The sequence below is a fragment of the Lipotes vexillifer genome, unplaced genomic scaffold (assembly GCF_000442215.2).
Source record: "Lipotes vexillifer unplaced genomic scaffold, Lipotes_vexillifer_v1.1 scaffold591, whole genome shotgun sequence".
NCBI classification, from domain to species: domain Eukaryota; kingdom Metazoa; phylum Chordata; class Mammalia; order Artiodactyla; family Lipotidae; genus Lipotes; species Lipotes vexillifer.
In genome coordinates, this window is record NW_006791954.1 from 4,953,555 (window position 1) to 4,964,269 (window position 10,715).

The window sequence follows — 10,715 nt, forward strand, 5'->3', positions numbered from 1 at the left end:
GTATCTGCCCCCTGTACCAGGGGCCACCAGGCTTGATGTGTCTTTGCAGCCCCAAGCCTCACCACATCCTGCCCCATCTGAGCCAAACCCATCCTCTCAAGTAAAGAGAAGGATAAGCCCAGCTGTCCCTTATCCCCTCCCCAACCTTCCAGCCTCTCCAGAGTCCTGGAAACAGGGGAGAGAGAGGGGAGGGAGTGGTGCTGGGGAAGGGCACCAAGCTGTGGGCTACAGCCCAAGCTCCAGGGGGCCTCTGGGATGGGGTTTTGGGAACAGTGCCCAACTTGGGGCCTGCCTCTGGCCGGAGCTCCTGGAAAGCTGCCCCTTTGGCCTCCAGACCTGGGGAAGAGCCAAATTCTGAAGTGCTGCCTCTCCAGCTCCTACCTCAGCCCCCCTACCCCTCCAAGAGAGCTCCCAACCCCAGCAAATGGGGGAGAGTAGACTTCACGAGTTAGTTTCTTCTAACTCTGGCACTTGATTGGGGCAGATTTTCTGTCTCCACAGCTGGGATTGAGACGCTGAAACCTGTAAACTGGGAATCTTTGCTCCTACAGAGCTCTGGGCCCCTCTAAAGGATGTGCTTCCATTCCCCGCCCCCACCCCCCGCCACAGTGAGGCTCAGGCCAGTCTCTTTATTTCACAGAAGGGAACTGGGGCTTCGAGGGGAGCCTTTGGCTGGAGGGTGAAGGAGGGAGACAGGTTTGGGGCGATAGGATAGTTACCAGCCACCAGGCCACGGGTTCTTTTCTCAGCTCACATATGAAGATTTACATGTGTGGGTGTGGACACATATGTGCAAAACCCAGGAACATTTTTGCAAAGCAAAGAACTCTCTCCAAGAACTCAGGAGTCCACCTTTCTGTCTCCCGGATGGGGATATTGGAAGTGGGGTGGGGAAGGTGGGGTAACTTCCTTTCTCCCATGTTTTAATTGAAATGGAGTAAAGGAAAGTCGGAGAACATCTGTGGCTTTCTAGGGTCACTCAGCAGATGGAGAGGAGGGGTGGCCATCAGCTTAATGAATGACAAATTTGTGTCTGGGTCTATTTCTTTCTGGCAAATACCCAGCGTCTCCACCAGAACCCAGGGCTTGGGCTTCGGAAGGACCAGGCTTGGGGAGGGGCGTATGGGAGAGGGAACGGAGCTTTCCTTGGTGGGACACCTACCTGGAAGATGATGAGCAGGGCCACCACAAGCACGCTCTTCATTGGCTTCCCTGCAGGAGACAAGGTGAGAAAGTTATTGCTTGGCAGGGATGGCTCTTTGTTATGACAAAAAGCCACAAAGCCAGGGGACTTTCATCACATTCTCCAGACACCATGTTTGAGAACATGAGAACCAGATTGTGCCTTGGAGCACCTGGCCAGCTGCCCAGCCTCACTGTCCTCCCCTCCTCCCCTCCATAAGGGGTCCCAGAAAGGAGTGGGATCGGAATGCAGGGCAGCCCCTCCCCTCTTCTTGGCTGTTCAGGGCCTCTTCTGGAATTGGAAAGTCCATCTTGGCCCAGACCACCCCTCAAGGCTGAACGGCAGGCTGAGGCCCCAGGTTCTCGCAAGGCCTGATGTGGGCCCTGGCTGCTCAGTCCTGCTTTGTGGCTGAGCCGAGGGCTGGAACTGGAACTTATTTTCTCCAAAGGCTGAGCAGGGGGCACAGTTCATAGGGTGATTTATATAGAAGTCGTATCTCACTTAACAGTCTGGGAGGGGTGCTCTCTTCACCTTTGTAGCCCCCCTTCCCCTAACTGGACCAGACCACAGGAAAGAGTCAGTAACTCTGATGCCGGGAATGACTACAAGGCAGGACTTGTTGGTCCACTGCACCTCCAGTCTCAGGAGGGTCAGTAGATCCTCCTGATCTTGGGATCTTTCTTCTAGCAGATCCTTGGGATCCCAAGCAGATCCTTGGGATCCTGCTTCTAGCACCTTCTGGAGGTTGAGGGCCTCCCTCTAGCAAACAAGGGATTCTGCTTCCTCCTAGAGGCCACATCACAGGCCCAGCGAGTCTGTGTGCTTGGCCATAGCGCCACCTGCTGGAAATTTTGTGACATGACACCCAAATTGGCATTGTGCTCCAGGCAGCGTGCCTAGGGCAGGGATTCTGGGCCTGGGGGAGTCTTAGGGGAAGGAAGAAGCGCGTCGAGCCACATAAATAAACAGGCATTTCTCCCAAGTTATACTGAAAGCTACTGCTAGCTGTGTCTTCCTAAAGCATAGCTCTGATGCCGACCCCCACTCTGGCTTCTTCCTAAATTAGGACCTCTCTACCCAGCCCCAAGGACCTCTCTACACAGCCCTAAGGATGACGCCCTGATGCTGAGTGTGGCAGTCAAGCCCTCCGCTGTTTACTTGGACCTGCCTTTCTAGTTGTGTCTTCTGTTTCTGGGGACAGGCATCCACTGTCCCATTGTCCCCAGCTTGCACCTGAGTATTTGCAGTCCTGGGTGGGAATGGATCTCTGTACAACTTCATGGCTCCCCTCTCTCATCCCCCTTCCTTGCCAAATTGACCCGTGAGCCCCTGAGCTTGTCCACATCTCTACCCTTAAGCGCACTCTCTTCATGGTCCAATGAGCTGCCCATCCTCCATTGACTCATCTTGACGTGAAGCGCTCGAGGTTTCTTTAAACACATACACGTCTTTCGGTTACTCTAGAGAAAGCCTGCTCTGACGGTCAGTGAGAACTGAGAAACCTCAAGGTTTTGATGTCACAACGGTGAAATACGAGGAGCATGAGTTCTGTTTCTATTTCACTCCATCAACCCCCTTTCCTGGCCCCGTCTCAGTCCTTTTGCCACTGGCTGGGGGAGGGGTAAGGAGGGGGGCTGGAGGGTGTGTGTATATGAGGTCTCCTTCCAGGTGTGTTGGAGAGGGTCATCGAGCAGGGATTTTCTAGGACCAGAATAGGTCGTTTTCAAGAAGGGTGACCAAACAGGAACTTAGGGGAACTCAGGTGTGTGGCAGAGGCCGCCTGGTCAACAGCCTTGACTCAATTTACTTCTGTCTGTTACCAAGTCATAAAGTAACTCGCTTTGGGCAGCAGCTTGAGTGGGACCAGAGAAGTTGGGAATCTCAAGGGCTGAGGAGTGGTTGACTTATGTGTTGGGTATTTTCTGAGTTCATGAGTGTCTAGTAATGATCACAACGAAAAGGAAATTCCCTAGAACTCCAACCTTAGCTCCCAGTGAGAGAAACTAGAGATTATTAACTTTCCCAGAGTCACACAACCATCTGGTAGTGGAGCTGGGCTTTGAATCCATCTAATTTCAGAAACCACACTCCTGAATGCTCTTCAGTGCTGCCTCTCAGGCTTTATGTTCCTCTCCCTCCTAACATCCTGTGAGTTACCCCTTGTGAGGCTCATTCCATATTCCAGAAAATAGAGGCTCAGAGAGGTTAGGTCACCTGTCTGGGGTCACACAGCTGCCAAGAGATGGATCTGAGATTTTTTTAATGAGCTCTCATTACTTCATTTCTGTTGAGGCTGCTGTGTATCGGGACCTCTGTGGAGCATAAAGGGAATCCTCAGTCTCCTCCATCCCACTGGAGGAGAAGGGGGATTGGTCACCCGGTTCTGCTGCTTCCATTTCCTAACATCTCAGATGTGGCCCCCCTTCTACCCCAACATAAGGCTCTGCTGCCACGGAGCTCCTCTGAAACACAGATCACATTATTTAACTCAAATAATTGAAAAAGAAAAATCTTCATTGGCTCCCCATTGCTTTCATCAAAAAGCCCCAATTTTTAGCAGTGCCACACGGAATCTTAAAGATTGGCCCTTGCCTGTCCCTCCTGCCTCCCTTTCTCCCTTCCTCCTTGGCATGGCCAGGTCCTTTACACCCTCCTCAACTTACTTCTTTCTTGTCTCTATTAGCTTCTGTCAGAGCTGACCAGCTGGGAGCCTGCAGGCTGAGTCTCCAGGATATTCTGTTTGGCTACATGGAGTTTGCAAAAAATTGGATTTGGATACCTTTAGGTGGGGCTTGTGCCCTCTGAATCACTTCACTGCCCTCCACTTACTACATCTACTCCCATTCCCTCATTTACAATTGAGCCATTGAGTTTGCTATCCCTGACACATCCTTGGCCCCTTGCTCCTTGTTTTCTGGTTTGATAACTCCTACACGTCCTTCAAAACCCAACTTAAATGCTCCCGTGACTCACATTCATTGTTCGTTTATTTAGATTTCACAATCGCCCTGCTCTTAGCCCATCAGCACTCTCTCTCCCTCTCTTGCAGTGGCTTACTGACATATGTGTCTCTCCCCCACCAGACTGGTCCTGCCTGAATTCCTCCATCAATGGCAGTTGACTGAAAGTACCAAGCAAAGAGGAGAGATTTCCCAACAGCTCCCCCAGGCTGCAGGGTTCCCCTCCTCCCAAGCCAGGCTCCCCAAAGGCCAGGAGGGATTGGCCCTGAATTTCTTTAGCATCCCCATCTGCCGCCATCTCTGGCTGAGCTGTGAGAGATGAGTATCTTAACAGCTCATTTTTCTCTTCTCTGCTTTGGAAAATTCTAAGTCTTAGGCCCCGCTTCTTGAAGATGGGGAAGGTGTCTTGGGGCTGCTCATGCAAATCATGAAAAAGGCCAACTCAGCCAGGGTTCGGCATTTTCATTTTGTGTAACAGAAACTTTGCCTCTCACCCACCTTGGGCTCCCTGCTGGGCTGACAAAGAGAGAGAAACAGATCCTTCGTGGCCCACCCGTCCTACCAACGGCCCGGAGTCTGATCTGAGCAAAATGTCTCAGTGGTGTCCCCTCCTACCAGTATTTAGGGCTTGGCCAGCCGTTGGGGCTTTTCTTGAATTGAGTGAAGCAGTAAGAACATCCCTTTTCCTGCACCAGAGTTTTCCTGCATTAAAGGGACCTCCCTCCCTGCATTAACACCTGTGAGTCTAGCACCCCCAAACCTAGTCCTGGGAGGAGACCTCCCTGCCCCGTGCTGTGCTGGGGCTGCTCGTGAGGGCTCATCGAGCCAGGGTGTACATCTCTCTCCGACTCTGTGCTCAGTCATTTCATGGCTTGAAATCGGCTGACGGCTTGAAGTCAGCTATGGTGGAAGAATTTTACACTATGGAAATTGGCAAGCACTACATGTCGGAGTCTGTTCCGGGGAGCCGGTTCTCTAGCCTTTACCAGCGCACCACGGGGACCTGCTTGGTTTCCTTCACAGAGGTCAAACCAAGAGGCAGGATTGGGGTCTCCAGCGGATGACGGCTGCATTCTGGGACGGTGGTTAGTGGGGCTGGTTGTCTGGGGAGTGGGATTAGACGGCAGGCTGCTGGGAGGAGGGGAAGTTGGAAGAGAATTTTTTTTTTTTTCCGGTACGCGGGCCTCTCACTGTCGTGACCTCTCCCGTTGCGGAGCACAGGCTCCGGGCGTGCAGGCTCAGCGGCCATGGCTTACGGGCCCAGCCGCTCTGTGGCATGTGGGATCTTCCCGGACCGGGGCACGAACCCATGTCCCCTGCATCGGCAGGCGGACTCTCAACCACTGCGCCACCAGGGAAGCCCGGAAGAGATTTTTAAAAACTGAAATCAGAGTTCTTGATGCCATTCATTCATTCACTCATTCATTCCACAAACATTTTCTGCTCATACCCCCAAAGCACCTGGGAATCAGAGGTGCAAGAATGAGACCCTGGCTTCCAGGGGTTCTCAGTCGGTGTGTGGGATGGCCACTTTAGCCCTTTAACATCTGTTTGCTGGGTCCACCCAGGGTTCTGGGTGGGTGGAAAAAGCAGACATGAAGGCAAGAGGCTGTGATGTGGTGGGTCGGGTTGTGAGGACAGCAGAGGGTGAACGGGAACCTTCACTTTTTAAAGCCAACCCCTTGCGGCTTTGAGGCTGCCGTGGTGCTTTGTTTGCTGGTGAGAACGAGCAGTCCAGGAACCCAGCCTTCGTAGCCTCAGGCGGGTCTGACTCCTCAGCTCAGATTTATAAATGGGGTCTCTGGAGCTAGATAAACACTCCCAGGACCTCCTCGGGGCTTCCCTTGGACTCCCTCTGGTTAAGACCGAGATTAGACCAGAGGATGGACTTTTGAAAGGGATGAATCATCTTCCTGGGTAGAAAAAGTGATTAAGTGAGGCTGGGGGCTGTGCTGGAGGCCCTGGCTGTGACTTCTCCCAGCTGAAGGCTCCTTGTGGTCTCATTTAGTGTTGTCTACCCAACATTTAACCAGCAAGAGGCAACAGCTTGCCCGTGGGATGTGCAGCAGACAATAAGCACAGCTTGCATTGCGTTGTGTGTAGTGTCATTTACACAATGCACCCGCCTTTAATCTGCTCCTTGTTATAACCTTAAAAGAGCAGACATTCTCATCCCTATTTAGCCTGGGAGAAAGGTGGGAATTGGAGGGCGAGGGGAGGGTCCTGAGCCCTCCAAGGAGAAATTTCCCTGATGAAACAGGTCCCTGAGACCCTCCCCCATCACCCCAGGCTGAGACAGAACAGGTGCTGTCCAGATTTCCATCAACCCCAGCCCTGCCGCCTTCTGTAGTCCCTACTGTTCTTGAAAGATGTGACCCCCCTTATCTTTCCTGGAACCAATGGTTAGCCCCTTCCCCAGGTCTGAAAGGTGCACTCTCCATGCCTGGGAGAACAGGGTGGCACTCTCTGGGAGCAGCCACTGATTCCCAGCAATGCCACCTCATTTCTCTGGGAGGCTCCCCTAGGCCTTCCACCCCCATCCTCCATCCCCATCCCAACAAAGTCAGCCTGCATGTCCAAGTGACGCTGGTACTGCTTTCTCTCACACGGGGGAGGCTCACTCACCCAGGTCCATGACACTCTCGGCAGCTGAAACCACACAGGAAGATTGTGCCCGGCCTCTGTCTGGGGAGGAAGTCATACAAGCCCCTTTTAAGCTGTGAGAGGAACCACCCTCTTCCCTGCCCCTCCCACCTCTGCTCCTCCATCCAATCCAGCTCTACTAAGGGTCTGGACTCAGGTGCCTCATGGGACCAAAGGGGTATGAGGGGTATGAGAAGGTGACAGAGAGTGACGGCCCACTCACCGGCCATAGGATCATGAATCATCGGGTCATTTACATTCAAAAAGCCCCCTGTGCAGACTAGGGGCCCAGCCTAAGGCAGGGGAACAGGGACCATTTATTGATTCGACAAATGTTTATAGCCTAGTACCATGTGCCAGGGAGTCAAGAGATAAGTGAGAGATGTACCCCCATCCTTCCTTTGCCCTGCTCGGTGTCACAGGGACTACATTTCCCAAACTACTTTGCCCTCTGGGTTTTGGGTAGGTTTGTTCAATGGGCGGCACTGACAGATGATGGAAGGTAGAAGGGGAGGGATGTGCCAGGATGTTTCTTTTCTCCTTCCTTCTTTTCTCTTCCCTCACCTCTTCTCTTTCTTTTTTTTTTTTTTAATTTTGTTTTCTTTTTTTTTTTAATTTAGTTTTTATTTTACATTGGAGTATAGTTGATTTACAATGTTGTGTTAGTTTCAGGTGTACAGCAGATGATTCAGTTATACATATACATACGTCCATTTTTTTTCAGATTCTTTTCCCAGATAGGTTATTACAGAAGATTGAGTTCCCTGTGCTATACAGTAGGTCCTTGTTGATGATCTATTTTGTATATAGTAGTATGTATATGTTAATCCCAACCTCCTAGTTTATCCCTCCCCCTGCCTCCACCTTTCCCCTTTGGTAACCATAAGTTTGTTTTTCCTTTCCTTTTTTAATGACAACTTTACTGAGTTATAATTCACAAATAAACTCAACCTTTTAAGGTGTACCAGTCAGTTTTTTTTGGGTGGTGTTTTATATTCACAGAGTTGTGCAGCTGTCACCAAAATCAATTTTAGAACATTTTATTTTATTTTATTTATTTACTTTTTTAGTTTTTAAAAAATGTTTATTTATTTATTTAGGCTGCACTGGGTCTTAGTTGCGGCACGTGGGATCTTTGTTGTGGCATGTGGGATGTATTTTTAGTTGCAGCATGTGGACTTTTAGTTGCAGCATGCGGACTCTTAGTTGTGCCATGCGGGATCTAGTTCCCCAACCTGGGATCGAACCCAGGCCCCCTGTATTGGGAGTGTGGAGTCTTACCCCCTGGACCACCAGGGAAGCCCCTAGAACATTTTAAATCACTCCCCCCTGTAACACCCTCCTCTTCATTAGCGAAGACTCCCCATATCCCCTCCAACCCCACCGCCAGCCCCTGGTAACAACAAATCTACTTTCTGTCTTTATAGATTTGCCTATTCTGGACACTTCACATAAATAGAATTATACTATATGTGGCCTTTGTGTCTGGCTTCTTTCACTTAGCATAATGTTTTCAAGGTTCTTCCATGTTGTAGTATATATTAATATTTCATTCCTTTTTATGGTCCAGTAATGTTCCATTGTATGATATCCATACATTCCATTGTATGATATCCATACATCCCATTGTATGATATCCGTACAAACGAAACTCCATTTGTTTATCCATCATCAGTTAGATATTTGGGTTGTTTCCACTTTTTGGCTATGACGAATAATGCTGCTAGGAACATTCATATACAAGTTTTTGTGTGGACATCTGTTTCTTTTTCTCTAGAATACGTGCCTAGGAGAAAATTGCCAGGTCATATGGTAACTACATGTTTAACATTCTGAGGAACTGTCAAACTTTTCCCAAAATGGCGTCACAATTTTACATTCCCATCAGCAAGGTATGAAGTTTCCACATCCTCAACAAAATTTGTTATTGTCTGTTTTTTTTTTTCTTTTGATTCTAGCCAGCCTAGTGGGTGTTAAGTGGTTTTAATTTGCATTATCCTAATGACTAATGATAATGAGTACCTTTTCATGTGCTTATTGACCATTTATACATTTTCTTTGGAGAAATGTCTATTTAAATCCTTTGCCCATTTTTAAATTGGTTTTTTTTTTTATTGTTGAGTTGTAAGAGTTTTTTTTTTTTTATATATTCTGGATACAAGTCCTTTATCAGATATATGATTTGTAAATATTTTCTCCGATTCTGTGGATTGCCTTCACTTTATTGATGGTGACCTTTGAAGCACAAAACCTTAAAATTTTGAGGTCAAATTATTTTTCTTTTGTCACTTGTGCTTTTTTGTGTCATATTTGACCATTGCCTAATTCCTGTTCATGAAGATTTATTCTTATGATTTCTTCTAAGAGTTTTATCTCTGACATTTAGCTTTGATTCATTTTGAGTATCGTGCATATTCCCTTCTATTCCTAGTTTGTTGGATTTTGTTAAATGCCTTTTCTATGTCCATTGAAAAGATCGTTTTTTGTCCTTATTCTATTAAATATGGTGTATAACAGAGATTGATTTTTTTTTTTTTTTTTTTTTTTTTTTATTCTCTTCCCCAGTTACAGAAAGGAGCCCCTTGGGTGTGTGAATACGTGTGGCTGTAGAGGGTGGGCAGGGCAGGGTGGGGAAATGGCATGCAAGTGAATTGAAATCCCATGTTTATGCATTTTTTAAAAAAAACAACTCTTGAGGACATAGGGGATGTCAGTTTCCTATGGAAGAGACACCTCTGACCCATTATTCTTATAAACAAAATCTCAAGGGAAAAAAATGTTTTAGTTCTTTCTCCACTCATTGGGTTCAAATAGATTAAAAGGCTGATTTCCGCTCTGCGGCATGTGGGATCCTCCTGGACCGGGGCACGAACCCGCGTCCCTTGCATCGGCAGGCGGACTGTCAACCAATGCGCCACCAGGGAAGTCCTAGAGATTGATTTTTGTATGTTGAACCAACCTTAAATTCTTGGGATAAATCACTTGGTCATGGTGTATAATCTTTTTTTTATGTGTTGCTGGATTTGGCGAGGATTTTTGAATCTATATTTAGTGCAGATATTGGTCTATAGTTTTTTTTTTTTTTTGCGGTATGCGGGCCTCTCACTGTTGCTGCCTCTCCCGTTGCGGAGCACAGGCTCCAGACGCGCAGGCTCAGCGGCCATGGCTCACGGGCCCAGCCGCTCCGCGTCATGTGGGATCTTTCTGGACCTGGGCACGAACCCGTGTCCCCTGCATCGGCAAGGGGACTCTCAACCACTGCGCCACCAGGGAAGCCCTATAGTTTTATTTTCTTGTGATTATTGTGGTTTTGGTATCAGGGTAACTCTAGTTGAAGGTTTGTCAATTTTGCAGATCTTTTTAATGTACCAACTTCTGGTTTTATTGATTTTCTCTATTTTTTTCCTATTCTCTATTTCACTTATTTCCATTCTACTCTTTGTTATTTCCTTCCTTCTGCTTGATTTAGGTTTAGTTTTCTCCTTTTGTCCTGATTTCTTAAGGTAAAAGATTAGGTTCTTTACTTGAGATCTTTCTCCTTTTCTCTAGTATAGGCATTTATAGCTGTAAATTTCTCTCTAAGCACTGCTTCAGCTTCATCCCATAGGTTTTTATATGCTGTGTTTTCATTTTCATTCATCTCAAAGTATTTTCCAACTTCCCTTGTAAATTATTCTTTGACCCATTGGTTATTTAGGAGTGTTTTGTTTAATTTCCACATATTTGTGAATTCCTCAAATTTCCTTCTGTTTTTGATTGTGGTTAGAGAATGTATTTTGTGTGGTCGCAATTTTAAAAAATTTATTGAGATTTGTTTTATGTCCTAACATATGGTCTATCCTGGAAAATGTTCCATGTGCACCTACGAAGAGTGTGTATTCTGCTGTTGTTGGATGAATATTCTATAGATAGCTGATAGGTCCAGTTGG

The 10,715-nt window shown here is 47.7% G+C and overlaps 1 protein-coding gene across 1 annotated transcript in view; it reads right to left on the minus strand.

Annotated features, from left to right (window-relative positions):
- CCR7 (C-C motif chemokine receptor 7) overlaps nucleotides 1-6,824 on the minus strand; it is a 10,657-nt gene extending 3,833 nt beyond the window's left edge. Inside the window, exons 1-2 of the mRNA XM_007465202.1 lie at nucleotides 6,769-6,824; nucleotides 1,163-1,212 (exon numbers count right to left, since the gene is read on the minus strand). Of these exons, the coding sequence (XP_007465264.1) occupies nucleotides 1,163-1,212; nucleotides 6,769-6,778 (60 nt within the window). The 5' untranslated portion in view covers nucleotides 6,779-6,824. The remainder of the gene's footprint in view (nucleotides 1-1,162; nucleotides 1,213-6,768) is intronic.
- Nucleotides 6,825-10,715: the final 3,891 nt, after the last annotated feature.